Source organism: Tyto alba, unplaced genomic scaffold (assembly GCF_018691265.1).
Source record: "Tyto alba isolate M040663 unplaced genomic scaffold, T.alba_DEE_v4.0 Super-Scaffold_16, whole genome shotgun sequence".
Classification (NCBI taxonomy): Eukaryota; Metazoa; Chordata; class Aves; order Strigiformes; family Tytonidae; genus Tyto; species Tyto alba.
Genome location: NW_024881278.1, coordinates 34,146,803 through 34,165,029, shown reverse-complemented (window position 1 = coordinate 34,165,029; position 18,227 = coordinate 34,146,803). Strand labels below are relative to the sequence as shown.

The 18,227-nt window shown below is 53.2% G+C and overlaps 1 protein-coding gene across 5 annotated transcripts in view; it reads left to right on the top strand.

Moving 5' to 3' along the window:
• Nucleotides 1–6,051, top strand: part of TTBK1 (tau tubulin kinase 1) — a 106,321-nt gene extending 100,270 nt beyond the window's left edge. For 4 of the 5 annotated variants that reach the window (XM_042789603.1, XM_032994066.2, XM_042789602.1 and 1 more), the window contains exons 14-15: nt 2,573–4,161; nt 5,287–6,050. In XM_042789603.1, coding sequence (XP_042645537.1) covers nt 2,573–4,161; nt 5,287–5,713 — 2,016 coding nt within the window. In that variant the 3' untranslated portion in view covers nt 5,714–6,050. Of the gene's footprint in view, nt 1–2,572; nt 4,162–5,286 lie in introns of all 5 variants that reach the window. The other variant, XM_042789605.1, reaches the window with a different exon arrangement.
• The last annotated feature ends 12,176 nt before the right edge of the window (nt 6,052–18,227 follow it).

Sequence of the window (18,227 nt, the reverse complement as noted above, 5' to 3'; positions counted from 1 at the left end):
CAGGCTGCTTTAAGGCACGCATTCTGGAAATTGTGGGGTGTTGTATGCAACAGGTTAAGCAGTCTGAGTCTCCCAAATGTAGGTAGAAGCCAAGCAATCGCTGCTGTGCTTAGGGTGCAGTGTCCATGCAGGGAAGTAGAAAATACAGGGGGGAAATGAAATGACAGGCAGAAAGGCAGTCCATTTGCTAAATACCACAAGGAGTTTGTACAACCAGAGGTGGAAGTACGTGGAGGTCAGAAAGGTATCCACAACGTGACTCAGTGACAACAAAGGGGAACCAGAACAGAAGGAGGAAAAAAACGTTCTTTTTAATGCAGCAGCGTCACGCTGTCCAGCTCCATGTCATGCCTTGCTGCTTACTGAAATCTCATCTCAGAAAAACTTGCAGGGAAAAGAGCTGTTGAGGAAAGAGGGGCTGCTGGAGGGACAGACTGCAGGCCATGGAAACCATATCTCTGACTTTTGTAGGATGTGCACTGCAGGACTGGATTCAGTTGTCTTTGAGCAGAAAGCATATGAAATGACACAAGCTCCCAAGAGCTGATAGGAGATTTGAAGGTTTAGATATGCAAAGAGAAATCAGCAATCCTCCTACTGTACCTTCCACTACCGCACCTAGAAAATGGGGTGAAGAAGAATAGCAGGTGAGCTTTTGTTGGGGATTGGGTACTCTTTCCAGTGGGAGGCTCAGCACAAGGCAAGGGGTTGGTCAGGGTTTCTTCCCCAGGTCTCAGGACTCCAGGCAGAGCACCGCGGGTGTATTTCTTGGGAAAACCACGTCCAGCCAACAGGCAGAATCCAGTCTTAAGCTGCTGAATGTACTGATTTCCAAGAAATGCCTGAGGGAGGGAGCCAAGTGGGTAATTTCCTTTGCAAAGGGTGCTGAGTCCCTTTTCCAGTCCAAGTGCTGCATCTGTCATCCTGATACAAAAGGTAGGGTGGGTCAGTGAAAGCCCAACTCAGGCTAATCCAGGGCCATCTTCAGGGCCAGGCTTCAGCTCTAACGAACGAAAAGAAGCTTCGGACTCCAGAGGCGTTGCCAAAACCAGCCTGTGTTTTAATTTATAAGATACAAAAAGAAATATTAAATGGATAACAACTTATCACCATGCATAACAGCTTGATGCGGCTCACATCTGTTTCAAGTGTCCCTATTATACATGAGCATAAAGATCTTACGTTTTTCAGGCATACCAATAGGACGGTTGCTCTGCACAGAATAACGTGCAGGTTTTCAGGACAATTTGAAACTGAGGCATTGAACTGAAAAGCTATTGAAAGCTTCTTTTCCTGCCCCCTAGAGAGAAAAAGATCAGTTCCCGCAGCCAGGTGAATGTGCTAGCTGTTGGCAGCTCTGTAGCCCACATAGTTAAACAGGTGCTTGTTTAGTCATTAGTCCTAAATATCCTCTGATGCTGTCAAATGCTGCTTAAAACCAGAGGTGTTTGGAGCCCTTCTGCTCACGATTAGGACTTTTCAAGGGTAACTTGTGATGCTTTATTGACTGGTTGAGTTTATGGAGAGGCTTTCTTTTTCCAGCCCTCTTAATAGAAGGATGACCTAAATGTTGTTGTTTGGGGGTTTTTTTTTAAATCCATTTTGCAGTGGTGCTGCTGTGGTTTTCACTTGCAATCAATTGTTAACTAGGCCAAACTTTGCTGGGCATTTCCTATTTATTTTGCCCTTTTTTGCTTGTTTGGTCAAACGCGTGCATGTGTGTGTGAGCTGCTGCTTTTCTGTTCGTATTATTTGCAGTCATGTCACAGCCTCCTCCTGGTGCCCTACGGGCAGTAGTACCTCTGCCACAGACTGCTGCTTGAGAAACACTTTCGCCACCAACTGTCCCGTCCTCCCCTCCCATTGCTTTTAACGGTTGGACACCCCAGAGTCTAACAATGCTACTTTATACGTCAGCTTTCGTGATGTACCTGTACTTTAGTGAAAGCAGAAGCCTGCAAAAGACAGAATTAGGAGTTGCCAGAGGGATGTGGGAGCAGAAAGGAGGGACAAACAGCACAGCAGAACACAGGAGCATTACCAGGGTTATATATAGAGAGATATATATGTATATATATGTGTGTATATATATATATGTGCATATAGCCCCAGGGACTATGGTGGACGGTACTGGCAAGTGATCAGGAAATTTATCTAGCCCAGAGGGGCCCCTTGAGTTCACTGTGGCCTGGGCATAGAAGAGAATTGCTGAATGGTTCCAGCATGAAAGGAGTGAATACGTAAATATATAAATACTGAAGGAGATTGGGAAAGATGAAAAAATCCTGAGGGATTGCTTGCAAACAGCTTGTTTAGGTTCAGGTTAAAGACTGCTAACAAAGGAACTCCTTTGGCACGTTTTTTTCCTTCATCGATAAGTATCTGTGAATCTTTCGAAGGTCTGTACGAATCGAATGCTCGAGTGATCGCGGGTCAGGCGTGTATTTTGGAAGTAGGATGGACTAGACGCTCTTCACTGATGCTTCCCGCTGCTGCTGATCCTGATGTCTGCTGTGTCAATGCTGTGTCTGAATACTAACCCTTTTCTTTTGTCACATCTGTCTTCTTGTAGGCGTACATGCTGAAGTCATTTGAAATGAACGGTCTGCCCAAGGCGGTGCCTTTAAGTTTGCCTTATCAAGACTTCAGAAAAGATGTGTCAGACTACTGGGAAAAGCCTAAAGTATCCCAGCGGATAAAGAAAGTTGATTTCTCAAATGTTGTCTTGACTGCTCCTTGCAAACCTCTGGATCCTTACCTAGAAGTCAATGGAAAAGAGGAGGAGGAGGAAGATGAGGAAGAAGACGAGGAGGTGGAAGATGAGGAGGAGGATGCAGAAGAGGAGGGGGATGAGATTGACATGCACAGTGGTTCCAGCAGTGACCTGAGTCAAAAAAGCACAGAGCACAGCCAAGAGTGCGCACCATCCACGCTCCTGGCTGATGACCAGAAGGGATCCAAGGGTCGAGCGTCCACCGCTGACGGGGACCTGGAGCTGGAGGAAGGCTCAAAAACACTAGTGCTGTTCTCACCAGGGGATCTGAAAAAGTCTCCGGTGACCGCAGACTTGGCTCCAGAAGTTGATCTGGGCACTCTCGCTGCACTGACACCTCAGAGCGAGCGGCCACAGCCTATGGGTAGCCAACTGGATGTGTCCGAGCCAGGGACCCTGTCCTCAGTCCTTAAATCTGAACCAAAGCCTCCCGTGGCAGTGGCTGCAGCTTCCTCCCCCTTCACCAAAGTCGAGCGCACGTTTGTTCACATTGCTGAAAAGACCCACTTAAATGTCATGTCTTCCAGCGGCCAGCTGATGAAGCACGAGGAGTACTGCCCTCCGGGCCAGTTTGAGGAGGTCATTATCGAAGAAGAGCTGGAGGACAACCTGGTGCTGGTGGAGAATGGAAGTATACATTCAGGGCTGGAAGGGGCAGAGACGGAGAGCTGCGCGTTCTCGGCTAATCACGTTGAAACCACCTCGGAGACAGTGGGGGAGCAGCTGGCCCTTCCCAATGGCGTTGCAAAGCCTCCTGAGGGCAAGCCGGAGCTCTCCGACACGGTGGTGCTCTCGCTGGATTTGGAAGAGCCTGGCAAGACGGTTACAAGGGAGCCTGACCTTGAGAAGACAGCATCGGGAGCAGAACACCTTAAGCGAGCAGAGATCAGCACACCTCAGCAGGGCCCCAGGAGGCCTCTGGGCTCCAGGTATAAAAGCCGGATACCCATTTTGTTCTCCGAGGAGGACACCGGCTCAGACCTTTCGACTTCACTCTCGGCCAAGGAGAGGCTTTATAAGAGGGCCAAGCAACCCGACCTGGCTCGCCTGGTGATGGAGAAGAGGCAAAGCCGCCTCCTTCGGCTGGCCTCGGGGGCCTCCTCCTCAGCGTCCTCCAGCGACGAGAGGCGGCGAGCCTCCGAAACCCTGTCGGCCACCGGTTCTGAGGAGGACACCCACGACTCCGATGACTCCATCCCGAGGAAGGCAGGGAAGGAGAAAGCCGCTCCCCCGGGGAAAGAAGAGAGACCCATAAGCACAAAGAGCAGAATTCCTCGGCCCATTGTGCCGGTTAAAACACCAGTAGAGGCGGCAAGGCCTGAGAGCGCGGCGGCCGGCGCGGTGGCAGTGCTGTGTAGCTCCCCGCAGGATGTGGCTGCTGCCTGCAGGTAAGACCAGAACGGCGAGCAAACCCCAAATGTGGGATTTGTTAAGAGGCGCAGCCAGGGCTTCTGCTCGCCTCCCACTGCTTTACCCTTCCCTTGGCTTGACTGCCTGCTCCGTCCCGGTTCCCTGCGGTCATTTCAGCTCACCGGTGTGGGGGGTTCCCACCTCCCCGACTTCTTTGGCTCAATCTGGCCAAAGGACCGAGCCCCTCTTCACTTGCCCTGGCTTTGATGCCTTCTTCCTTCCCACGAGCTCCTTCGTTTGGTCCGCTCCTGCGAGCGGCAGATCCCTCTGGCGTCGAGCCCTCGGTTGTGCAACGTGCTCGGCGCGGCCGTGACTTCTGCAGGGAGGCCTGGCCTGGCCGCTGCGATTAGAGCTGCCAGGGCCGCGAGGTTGCCCGTGGTGGTTGCCTCAGAAGCTGGCCAACGTGTGACGAGCTGGAGAGAGGGAGGTGCCCACTCGTGGGCTTTGGCAGTGACCTGGAACAGCGCGGGCCACCTCCACGCGGTCTGAGTTCCCTACACATCCCTCTGCCTTGAGTTTCGTGGAGGTACCTGGCTCTCTATCGAACAAGCACAGAGATGCAAGTGGAGGTGGACCTTCTGAATTCACCAGTGTTTGGCTTTTCTGCATGACCCCGGGGCTGGAGGCCCAGCCCAGGAGCAGAACTGCCACAGGTCCAGCAAATTCTGCTCTTTTGGAGACAAGGGGTGACAGGAGGGGCTCCCGGTGGGTTGGTTTGCCTTCCAGCAGTTACTGCCAGGGGCCAACGGGTGCAATCCAGCTCATGCCCACGTTCCCAGATTGCACCTTCCGCCTTGAAGGAGGTTGCTGCATCCATGCTGCATGTTAAGAAGAGTCCCAGACTTGTGCTGTCGGCCAAACCATGCCTGCACGTTGTCCCAGGGGGTGCTGGAGGGTCAGGGCAAACACTTGCTACTTAACAGCATCGAGAGTTACAGGATGGCGTTCAAACCAGTGCCCCATCTGGGTCACCGCGTAGCTCCTGTCATCCTGGCGCTGGAGACTCCTTGTAATTGCCCAGCAACATCCCAGCCAAACCTGCCAGGGTCCCAGAGCCCCTTGCAGAAATTCCCCTTCATCCTCCCTCTTCTCTTCCCCTCCAGGCTTCAGGCACAGAGACCAGCTGGAAGCCTCCCAAACGAGTGCCGAACAACGCAGATACAAAGTCGGCTTCCTCCTTCGCCCAACTCCACTTCTCTCCCTCCACGGAGCAGCCCGCGGAGGTCCAGCTGTGCATCCCCTCGGAGCCCTGTCCTTCCTTCAAGAAACCCCAGTGCTTCCCCCAGAAGCCAACTGCCGAATCGGCGGGAAAGTCCTTCTCCCTGCCGGCAGCATAAGCCAGGGACTGCTCTTCAGCGAGTTCCTCCTTCCACCCGACCTCAGCCCCCAGCCCAGGCCCTGGAGCTGACAGGAGATTCCCTGCCCTCTCCCGGTGTGGCCAAAAAACGACAAAGAGGAAAGACCCAGACTCAGAGTCCAGCAACCAAAGGAAAGCAGGTGTCCCTGGAAAGTAAGGCAGCTGCCAGATAATGATCTTCTTCTGCCAGCCCAACAGACTGGGTAACTTCTGCATATAGTATACACTTGAGATGCTGCAGCACAGCCTTTCATGCTGGACCCACGAGTGTATAGCAGTAGCTGTACTTCAATGCTTCACTCACTCTCACCCCACACCGTCGTGATCAGCTCCCACGGGCCTGAGAGCCTCTGTGCCACGGAGCCTTCTTCAAGGGAGACACCCAGCCCTCAGCTCACGCTTGCTAACGCACAGCACCAAGCAGCGAACCCAGGCAGCCTGCCTAGTGCCTGGCCCTCCTCCCTCCCTCCCTCCCTCCCTCCCTCCCTCCCTCCCTCCCTCCCTCCCTCCCTCCCTCCCTCCCTCCCTCCCTCCCTCCCTCCCTCCCTTCCTTCCTCCCTCCCTCCCTCCCTCCCCAGGCATTCCTCTCTCTCTGTTAGCAATACCAGTCGCCAACACCGACCCCGGCTTCGGAGAGAGGAGCAGAGGTGACCAGAGCAAGGCCTGCTGGAGAGGAAGGCTCCTGTCCTGCGGGCAGCTCCCTCCTCTCTCCTTGCTGGGAAAACACCAGCCTTGGCCACCACCATCTACCCGAGCGTTGGCTTGCCTCCTGCCACCCGTGATAGCAAGGGCTCGTCACCAGCTTAGCCAAGAGGGATGGATGCGTCCTTGGGAGCTGAGCTGAGAGCAGGGGCAGGGGTGGAGGGGGCTCTTCTCTCCTTGCCAGAGATGCCTCCGGAGGTGGGAACGGGAGACAGGCAGGTCTGCTGGGTGCTCCTCCCCGCTCCGGTATGTCCCACGGAGGAGGCCATCTGGCACCGCTGCTCAGTGACGCTGCTGCTGTTTGAGCCCGCGCGTGGTGGGCATTTAGGTGGAGGTAGGGATGTACTGGCAGCTCGCTGGGAAACCCGGAGTGACGGCGAATTGATGTAGAAGGGAGCGCACTGCAGCCACTTCTGTCTCAAATACCAAACTGATCTGTGGAGACCACTTCTCCCAATGCGGGTGGTTCCTCTCAACCTGAGTGCGGTTGGTGCCGCAGACCTGTAGTCCACCAAACACAGCTCCATCCTGAAGATGTGAATAGTCACTGGATGCCTTTAGCTTGGGTGCCCCTTGCACCTAAATTCCTTGTGCTTTATTGTCACGCTCTTGGTGTTTGTGAATTTTGGCACTGTGGTTGAAAGTTTCCCCACATGGCAAGGTGAGAAATTATTATCCTGTAGTATACTCAAAAGCTGCTGCTTTGCGAGGAGAGGTTTGCTGGCAGGCTGTGGGTACCTTGTGCATTTCTATCCGAGAGCGCAGTGAGTCGAGTTGCAGAGGTCAGGTTTGTGTCTTTCTCTTTCTCGGTGCTCGGCTCTTCCACCTGTTAAGTGAGAACTACCGAGGCGAACGTAAAAGCAAGGGCTGTGCTCTTCAAGTAGTATTATCAGAGCAGAAGCTTAGCGCTCAGATAGAACTGAATCAACCATCGTTTTAGCCCCCAGACTAATTAGGAAGGTTTGAAAATGAAAACCAGGAGGACTGATACCTGTCTGAGCTTGATGAGACCCTGAAGCAGTCACGAAATTTTCCCCACACCTCACAGAGGGGAAGCACTCCAGACCCGAATACTTCAGGCTTCACGCCACTGTCATGCCTAAAAGAGGCTTTGCATTGAGGCAGGACAAAAATACGGCTGCTCTGTACACCCGTCCCCACAGCTGCAACTAGCTGCAAATATTTACCATTTGCAGACAACAAAGTTTGACAGAGGAATGTGGAGAGTAGTAACCTTGATTCATTTGGACGTAGACACAAACAGTCAGTCACGCTGACGGCCGTCAAGTACAAGGAATCCTGAAGTTGCTCAAATCTACAGGACCTGTTCTTGAAAGGAGCATGAGAGCTGTGACAGGGTGACTGGGAGAACAGGGTGCTCCTTAGACATCTGATCAGGGAAATGTCTGGAAGTAGGTGACAGGAATTACCCTTTCATATGACAGTCTCAGTGTTACCAGTGCGAAGAATTTATTTCATCTCGCTCAAAGTGTTTTTTGTTTCCCATTGCCATTGTTCACCCTGGCTGAGTGAGCAGCACAGCTTCTAGCCTAAAAACATGCCCTCACCTTTGCAGAGGAGCATTGGGAACTCCAAGGTCAGGCTGTGGTTTGGTGGACTGAGCTGATGTTGCCACCAAGAGCAGAGGTCCCTCCAAGTTCCAGCTGCTTCACTGCGCTATCCCACCCCCTTACACTGGGCCAGCTATTCGCGTGTGGCCGTGGCCCAGCGGCTGGAAATGCTGATCCAGCATGGCACCAAGCGCTCTGGTTTGCTGGCTTGGTTTTCATCTAGCTCGGTTTGTCGGTCTGGTTTAGCATTTGGTCACACAACAGAAGAGTGGGAAGGAGGGGACAGAGAGTATAACCACTTCTGGTGGCACTGTATGCCCTACACGTTCAGAAGCTTGCGGTACGTGGTGCAGTCAACATGCTGGAGGGGAAGGGATGCCATTCAGAGGGACCTTGACGGGTTTCTCCCCTGTGCAGGGGGTGAGGCGCTGGCCCAGGGTGCCCAGAGCAGCTGTGGGTGCCCCCTCCCTGGAAGGGTTCAAGGCCAGGTTGGACGGGGCTGGGAGCCCCCTGGGCTGGGGGAAGGGGCCCCTGCCCGGGGCAGGGGGGGGCACTGGGGGGTCTTTGAGTACTTAAAGGGGTCTACAAGAGTGCCAGAGAGGGACTTTTTACAAGGCCATGTAGTGATAGGAAAAGGGGTAATGGCTTTAAACTGCCAGAGGGCAGATTTAGATGAGATCTAAGGCAGAAATTGTTCCCTGTGCAGGGGGGGAGGCGCTGGCCCAGGGTGCCCAGAGCAGCTGTGGGTGCCCCCTCCCTGGAAGGGTTCAAGGCCAGGTTGGACGGGGCTGGGAGCCCCCTGGGCTGGGGGAAGGGGGCCCTGCCCAGGGCAGGGGGGGGCACTGGGGGGTCTTTGAGTACTTAAAGGGGTCTACAAGAGTGCCAGAGAGGGACTTTTTACAAGGCCATGTAGTGATAGGAAAAGGGGTAATGGCTTTAAACTGCCAGAGGGCAGATTTAGATGAGATCTAAGGCAGAAATTGTTCCCTGTGCGGGGGGGGGGAGGCCCTGGCCCAAGGTGCCCAGGGCAGCTGTGGGTGCCCCCTCCCTGGAAGGGTTCAAGGCCAGGTTGGACGGGGCTGGGAGCCCCCTGGGCTTTAAGGTCCTATGATCCTGTGAATCTAGAAAACAGAATAAACCCGAGCACAGATTCTTTCCAGAAATACAAGTCACAAAGGCACTCCTGTGAATTTGTTGGGGGACTTAACTTTGGAGTGCTCAGATGGTAAGACTTTGTCATGAAGCCTTTACCAGATGCTCCATCCAGGTCTCGGGTGCACATGCCAAAGATGACATTGAAAGAGGGATTGGAAAGAGGGCTATTAACAGGGTTAGCAAACCTGCCTCATCGTGGGAGGCCAGTAAAGCACAATCAGTGTAGTTGTTCAAGGGAAAGTTTGAAGGAGCATTTTCCGTGGCCCAGCTACACCCATGTCGGGAAGGAAGCGCCAGGGCAGGGATCTTCCATCTGACATGTGAAAGCAGGGAAGATGGAGTATCTGAGAATGGCGGATGAAGAAATCGGGCAGACTTTGAGTTGTGAAGCAACTGTCCAGTGAAATCTTTGACAGGAATGGGGGGACTTTTTCTTATTAAAAGGTTTTCTGAGGAACCTAGCTGTCTTCTAAGAGGTCTTCCTACCGTGACCCAACCACAAGTAGCGGGCAGGATGCTGGTGACACTAAGGTAGCATCTCCCTTTGTGGTGCAGTTGATTCCTGGTCCTGCTAGACACATGCCAAAGTTGTCAGATGTTGGAGAGCCACCAGACGTGTCCTGCAGGTTTCAGAAAGCCGGTGAAAGATTTCCAGTACAGAAAGTAAGAGTCATTCCTGGTGGTGTTTGACAGGGCTGGGCTGAGGGTGCAGCTGGGTCCTTCTCCCCTTCCCAGTGGCAAGTGATCTTGGCTGGATATCACATTGCCTTTTTCATGCCTTCACTGAAGTTATTTTTACAGGAGCTTTGGTACTGGGCTCTTCCAGTCAAGTGGATATCAAGAATTTGGTAACGAGAGGTGGTCCTCAGAGCCACGTCTTGCTGACAGAGCCAGTCACAGGGCGCTGCCTGGCCCAGGCACGCTGGCTAGCCCCCTGTTAGCAGCCCACGAGCTGCAGGTGATGGCTCCATCCCTCTTTCAGGTGTCAGCAGAGGCACTCAGGAAAGCCCCTGCCATGCAGGGGCTCTTGGTCTCCTCCCTGGATCTGATTTTCAAGGTTCTTCCCTTCAGTTGCTCAGTGGCAAGTGTGACCCCCGGTTACTCCTGTCACTGGGGTGCTCAGCACACCCTGGTTGCAAGAGTTCCCATTCCTCTTTTGTGCCTCTCTGGAAGGATCTTCTGTCAGGCAGGTGGGCCAGCAGCGGTGCTCTCTGCTCGTGTTACCATGAAAGCAGCCCGGCAAAAGGGCCGACGACTCCTCGGGGTTCTCTCATCCTCTCTTCTTCCTCCCCACCGCGGGGAGGCTGGAAGGGCACCCGTCATCGTTGGAGCAAACACAGGAGATCATGTCTGGGGGCAGGAGGGGACGAGGCCTCTGGCGTTAGGGAGAGGTGAGGGGGTTGGGGGGTGCCAGACAGTGCAGTCTGGCAGTGCAGGACACGGTGGGCTCTCGCTCTGCAGAAGGATGGGAGAGGCGAGACCCTGCTTTTCTCTGCCGTGACACACGGTGTGCAAGCTCTGTCAAGCCTCCGGGACGTACAGGGCTGCTCAAACGCTGCTGCTGGTGTGCGGCTGCATCCTTGCTTCACTGCAAAGAAGAGAAGATCGAAGAGACAGTCGAGCTGACCAGAGCAGAGGAAATATCTAGGAAGAATAAAGAACACGGTTTGGGGTCAGGGGAGGAGAAGCAGGCTTCCCAACACCTCTCCACGTTTCTGGAAATTTCTGGGACCAGCCTGACGTTACGTGGCTCCCCGTCAGCGTGTTTGCTGCAGGGCCTGGCCTGGCCAGCTGCAGGTGGTTGTGCCCACGTGCATTCCGAGGGGGCTCCTGGGGCAGGCTGCCACCGTGCCTGCCCCTGCGCCTGCCTGCGCGTGGGCAGCAGGAACGGATCGGGCTCCGTCAGGGAGTGTGGTGGGGTCCTGGGTGTGTTGCAAGTGTAAGTGTCTTCGGGGCTGCCTGGTATCATGAGATACAGCAAACGCTCTGCTGAGAGTCTTCGCTTTGCTGGGGGCTGCTTTCTTTATACGCCAGCTGAGAGGACGGCACGCTGGCTGGTGAGAAATGAGTCACCGGCTGCTGTTTGGCCAGGGGATGCTCGCGAAGTAACAGGGACACGGGGGGACGCACCAAGTGGCGAAGCTGAAAGACCGTTCTCAGCACTCAGCCAGGGTGAGGACAGATTATACGAGCAGAGGGAGCGAAAGGACCCGTGGCACCAGTCAGACCAATGCCATGGAGGGGCTTGAACACGTGGATGGAGCTGCCTAGTTGGTTTGTCTGGTTGGCAGCACAAACACTTCTGCTTGTCTTGGTGCAAAAGGTGTTTCGGTAGCAGACATCTCTGAGTCAGTTGTGCTTGGAGTCTCTAAGAGGCAGGAGACTTTGCTTACCCTTTTTAAGTAAATAATATAATATATATATTATTATAACAGTATAATATGAGTAGTGCCCATTATATATAGTGGCTAAAGGTTGAAAAGGATCCTGCTACCGTCAAAGAAGTGCCCTGGTGCTGTGGACTGGCTGCTGTGTGCAGTGGATGTGGGCGGAGGAACAGAGGACCGCTCTCCCAAAGGGCACGTGAGCTGGGAGGCTCCACTCGCCCGAGCACGAGCCAGGGGCAAAACACCCCAGCTGGGACGGCTGGCGGCCGTCGTGCTTGCCGTCCGAGTTGCAATAGCTGCGGACGGGTCGGGGCCTGGGGGGTCCCTGCTGACACGGCTGCCCTCGAGAGCATGGTTTGTTTGCTAGTGAAACGCTTCAATCCGAAGCAAGTTGTGCTGGGGCAAGAAAATCTGGGGCGTTTCTCCTTTCCAACGCAGAGGTGTCTTCTCAGTGTCGAGCCTCTGTAAGAAGATAGCTGAGTATCTGTTTATAGCCTGACCAGCTCCAGTAGCAGCTCAGTGGTCCCTCAGCACACTTCTTTCTCCTCTGTTTCATTTACTGCCCCGTGGCACGCTCCTGCCACTGTCCCATGTGCACAGACACTGATGCCCACCTAAGGCCTTGCCCCACACATCAATCAACTGCAGTTAAATTAATCTTGTGAGCACAGTACAAGTCCACTTGTGGATGTAATGGGTCTGGTATCGAATTAAATTTCTCCTGGCTTGCCTGAAATGTGCTCGTGCTCCAGCAGTGCTAGGCTGGCTTCACAAAGGACGTGGGCACCACCTGGGCGTTTGCAGCGCACCTTTGCTTGCCAGCTGCTCCAAGAGCCGCACGCAAGGCAGAGGGCTTGGGCTCCTGCTCAGGCCCTCTCTTGTGGCGCATGCCTGCACCACCGATACCGGGTGGGTGCCCGTGGGCTCCCCAGGCCCTCTGCAGAACCCTGGATGGTTGGTTTGCTCTTCCTGAGCTTGCTGCTGCGCTCCAAGGTGCTGGGAGTATGCTGGTAGTAACAGCAGAGCCAGCTGGCGTTAAGACAGGTCGGCATCGTCTCCGTGAGCGTTGGGGTTGGTGTCTTTGTGGGGCCAGAGAAGAGCCCTGGTCGCAGGGAGTGGTGGGCTGAGATCCCCAGTACGGCCAGAATCCCATGAAATGACAGTGGTTTGTACCCCATTCCCCCTGCCCCCTCGTCCCTCATATAGCTCCTCTAGCAGATCTTCTCCTCAAAGTAACACCCTGCAGGTCAGTCCCGCTCAGGCTCCCTCCTGGGTTTCTGCAGCGCTTGAGGCACCAACTTACGCAGCAGACCCTGTGCCATGCAGGCTGCTGCTCCGGGTAAGAGGGAGGAACATTATCCCTTTTGTTTTCTGGAGCTGCAAGCGTCTGGAGAGCAGGATTAAATGCAGGTGGATGCCCTCTGTGCTAAAAGGAGGAAGGGAGCTTCCACAGCAAAGGCAGGGATGGGTTCCTGGTAGGGACCAGTGTGAGAACTCCTCCTGCTCTTTGCTCCTGAACCCGAGGCGGGTGCAGAGGCGAGAGCTCTGCTTTGGCGAGGGTGCTGCTGGGCTGGCATCCGCCCGGGGCTTGCGGGAGGCTGCTCTGCCCCGGGCTTGCTCCTCCTGCGCGCGGGGAGGTCTGCCGCGGGGGTCACTGGAGGAGGCAGGGGCCGGCGTTTGCTCAGCGCTGGGGCAAAGGGCTGCTGGGGGGGACCATCGCCCGCGGACGGTGCGGTGAGCTCGGGCAGGACGTGGGGGTTTGGGTGAGGAATCCAGGCGTAACGGCGTGTGAAAATCCGTGTCGGCGGCACTGCTGCGCGAGGGGGACCCGGGCTGCTTCCTCCCCAGCCAGGAACCGGAGCTGGAAACACGGATAATGTTGTGTATCTCCTTTCACCACGATAGGATGTGACTCTACACTCAGACGTTGTACCCGGCGCACTGACGTTGTTCTCCTTCACCTCTGGCACAGTGTGATGAAATCTTTCGGCCTGGAGGCAGGACTTCTGCTCCCTGGTACTGCCAGCCTGGAAATGCAACCGGGCCCCAAGGCTAAATCTATCTACATATCTTCTTTGCATTCTTTAGGAAAGCAGGAAAGCTGGAGAATGTTTACACACTGCAAACAGAATGTACAACTCCAACCGAGGAACCATAATTCGGTTCAACTGCATGGCAAATTTCTTGGCCATAAAATCTGGCATGCATCACAGAGGCCCCGTCTGTGTACAGATCCACCTGGCATTTGTCATAACTTCAGATCACGTCTTTAAAAAAAAACAAAAATAAAATAAATTATGCCACTTCTTGTTCATTTCAGACACAGTTGTCATTAGGTTTGTTATTAAAAGGGGATTCTTGATCATGCCATTAAAAGCCTGTCTACCTTTTCATTGGTGTCTTCTCCCATTTATTGGTGTTGCCACAGGTGTGCCACCTGAATTGCTGGCGGGGGACCTTGGCTACGATTGTGCTTGGGTTTCATTCCAGCTGTGTGGCAGCTGTGGACCACGTTCCTTCTCTGAAACCTCCTGCAGAGCTGTGCCCCGCGTTGGCATAAAATCTCCCCACAATGTCCAATATTTTTCTTACATCCTGACAACTCAGTTGGCTGCAGCCAACGCCAAAGCACGTGCTGGCAAGGGCCGGGAGAATTCCCTCGTTTCAAAACGAGCATCAACGACGCAGCTCCTGCCTTGTGCATGTGAACAGGTACGCAAAAGCTCAGAGCTGTTTGATTTGCTGGTAGCCTTCCCCGATGCCACAGTGGCAATGCTGGCTCTCTGTTCTCTTGTGGCTTGTGATTCGTGCAAGCAGCTGGGGCCAGAGGAACGTGGAAGAATGCACCAGGGCAGGGCTGCTGGTGTTCATGCAAGTGTTTCTGCACCATAGATGCGGAGCGGCGGAGGAACGACACGCCGAGACGGACTCAGTGTGGGTGATAGAGCATCGTATATCTTTATTGGTCCAGGGTACACATATTTATACAGACAACGCTAATTATTATGCCTACTAGTCACCAGCTGATTGGCTTAAGCTCTAAGGGTCGTATTCGCACGGTCCACCTACTTGCAGTCAGCTAGCAGCACAAGCTTCTCATAACACTCAGTTTCTCAGGCCACTATTTCTAATTCCTCTTAACCTGTTTTCAACACACCACGGTACCATAACACAAAGTTTCTCAGGCCAACATTACCATAACACTGGGTTTCTCAGACCACTATTCCTAATTCCCCTTAACCTGTTTTCGACACACCACGGTACACAGGGCTGAAGTGTCCTTGACATTCCTCCTGTATCAGCAGCTGCGAGCAGCTGCAGGCAAACCCTAGTGAGGCCCAGCATCAGCGAGGGAGCATCAGCCCCTAGAACAGGCTCTGATCGTACAACTGCTCGGGGGGCTCAGGACCCTTGGCTCTGAGCCATTCTCCAACACACAGACATATTCCTTCGCCACAAATCTTCTTCACAACCACACTGTGGGCAGCAGGCTCGGCTATCCACTTCCAAAATAGCACGTCAGGGAGCAAAGCCTGCTCTTTTAACAACAACAAAAAAAAAAAATGATGCTTTTAGGGTAGAAGCCTAGATGCCACAGCCAAGTAACGTTTGTGCAGTTGTTTGCAGGACCCCCGCCTGGCTGGTCCACGCGGTTCAGCCGGGACCTGCCTGGGGGATCTTCACTGAGCTCCAGAGCTGGACAAGGACAATGTTTTTACATGACTGCTCCTGCTCTTCTGCTTGATATGGTCTTCCCAGTTTGAGCACCACTGGGATCATGACCATAGCTCACTGGCCCCGGCTGTACCCCGTGCTGGGACCAGCCAGCGGGGGCTGCCGTTGGCCCTGCACATTAATGTGCTGGACGCGGAGCAGAAGCACACCAGGAACCTGGCACGGTTTGACACTGAAGCCGAGGGCAGCTCCAGCAGTCGTTTCCCCACGTGCGAGTTGCCTCGTGGCTGCCGTGTGCAGCCCCCACCCAGGTCTGGGTAGTGGTTTCTTACCTAGGTTTGGGAAGGGGTGGTGGAAGAGAGACCAGGGCAGCTATTGAAGGATCATTTTCATCAACCATTAACTCCGTACCCCCTCACCACCTGCACTCGAGCACCTTTCCTGAGCACTCTGCAGGCAGGATGAGGCACAGCTTGCCAGCAGACAGACATCCTCTGCAGCCTGACACGGGCACTACAAGGCTCAAACACATTACTGGGCCAAACATGCACAAGCTCACGGCCACCTCGCGGGCGCACAGCAGGCGGCTGCTGGCGGGTGGGTGTCCGCTGCTGTGGCTCCCTCAAACGGGCTCCTTCTCCCGTTGCTCAGCTGCCATCTCAGTTTCTCTGCTGCATTTTTTTGAGGGTTTGGTCTGTGAGTCCTTGTGCTGCTCCACGTCACCTTCTCAACAATTTTACTTTTTCTTGTGTTTTCAGTTTTCCTCCCTGACGTTGCTTTCGCTCACGGACTCTCTCACAACAGTCTTTCCCACAACCTATTCTCCTAAACTCGAAACAGGGTTTGGCATCAAATCTGGTCCATGGGTCCCAGAAGCCTGAACACTCGGCTACAGGTTTTGAGCTGAGCTAGCGAAAATAAGAGCTAAGACATCAGCAAACACAAAGCCATTTATGCATCCTGTCCCCGTCGAACGGGATGTGAACGTAGCTTGACGCTACAACCATCTTTTGAGATTCCTTTGAGCCACCTTGTCTCTGATTCAGCTCACCTCCTGTGTAGCTACGCCCGTATTTCTATGCATGTGACCCTGTTAATGTGAGCAACACTATCACATTTCACATGTAGCTTCATGGACTGGATTTCTCTGCTCAGCTGTGTAAGGTTCCCCTTCTTGTTTTACCGAAGGACACGCACTTACAGCCACCTGAACCAGAGTTTCAGAGGGATGGGAATGGAGGGATGGCAGACAGTACAGGAGAGGACACGTCCTGGCAATGTCCAAATAACGACCAGGTGGCCGTTATCCCAGGAGTCGAGAAGAGGAAGTACTAGTAAGAAAGATGAGTGCTTGGGAGTTTTTTGCAAATCCTGCTGGTAAGGTAGGACCCCAATATTCTTGGGTGTAACAGCTGGTAGCTGTGACTGATAGCACGGAGGTGATCGTTTGCTGCAGGAGGAGGCTTTGCTATTGCACGTGCTGGATTTAGACCAGCCGTAGTGATTCTGCCTGGAGCATTTTACACTTCAGGCTCTATGACAAAAGACAGGTTTTCATTCCGAGCGCTCACCGTATTGGTGAGTTTGATGGGATTTAGAGCTGAAGAACATGAACGTGGAATCACTTTTAGTAGAGGAACAAAAACTACCAGGAGTTCATATTTGGAGGGAAGCGAGAAATCACCCCTGTGCAATTGTATTTGAACATGACGGAAAGGAGTGCTTTCAAGTGGATCTTTTGGTGCCTTTTCCCTCAGGTGAGCATGCCAACATGAAAAGGGTTTTGCACCTCTGGAACAACACCACTGTAACTCAAAAAGAAACGTAAAGAAGGAAACTGGGAGCTGCTAGATAAGGAAGCGTAACAATCAAAGGGTTTATAAATAGATTTCCACCCAGCTCACTGTGTGGCGAGGCCTTTCTTTTTATGCTAGCTCTCACCAGCGTTTTCAAAGGGCTCCGTGGCTTGCAGCCAACTACCTACAGCACACCCAAGTCCTGTGAAAATGTCTCTTCAGGTCTCCTCTTGGGTCCAGGAACGTGGCTGGTGTCTGCTCGCTGATCTCCGGTGCTGCTTCAGGCTCCAGCTGACGGGGACTCTCCCTCCCTGCCCACGCACAGGTCACCCCCAGGCAGGCTCAGCGGCTCCATTGAACGATGCTCCCAGGAAACTCTCTCCCCACAGGGCCCCACTTGGCCATCCCCAAGGCACTAAGAGCAAGAATGAGGCTGAGAGCAAGTGGCTTGGCAGTTGTGCCGTGATTCCCCTTTCATTAGTGTGTATCATAAAAGACATGGTAAATGCAATCCAATTAATAAAGCACGTTTACTCACCGCTACAAAAAGTGAGCAAAGCAATTCCACCAGCCACTGATATGGATTGCAGAGATCAAGTGGGGCAGAAATAAAGCAAACAGAGTCAAAAGAAGAATTGGACGTTGCAGAGAACAAATAGTAAAATGATATTCAGCTCCACAAATAAATAAAAAGCAGCAACAACAACAACAACAAAAAAAGCCCTGGCAGCAATAAATGCAGTCACTAGCCAGTGAGCATGGTTAGGTATTAAAAATAATCTAAATATGGCTCAGATCACTGGTTAAAATAGTGTTTACAAGGCATTAATGCTCCCAGGCAGCAGCAGGAAGAGATGGGGAGGACAAGAAATCCAAATTCACTTTGTCCAAATTTCATGACTGTGGTTAGGACTGAAATACCTATTTGAAACACTTGTGTATGTGGTAAAATAGCTCACCCAGCATCATCATAGTCTAACACACCAAATGAGTGCACTGTCTGAGATTTCAGATGATAAGAAACCTACAGGATAAGAATATAATCTGTGCCAGTCAGTGTGATATCCCGGAGGCTGGCTTTGTTAGGCAAATATGGTAGCTTCTTTTTTTTTTTTTCATATTCTACACTTAATCATATACAGCATTTGACTAAACATCCCAAAACACACTATTTCCCCATTCGTACTTTGAGCTGCATGGCTCACAGGTGAGAGCTGCCCACCCCCCTGAGCCGCAGGACACAATTAAGCCAAGCTGGGATAAAGCAGCCCATGGTAATCCAATTAAAGAGTGATGAGGAGCAGCAGAAAGCTTAGCCTCATTTGGGTACACCAACCCGACGGGAGAACACCATCAGCTCCTCTCAGCTTCAAAGAGCTGTGAAAAGTTGGTGACTGAAGA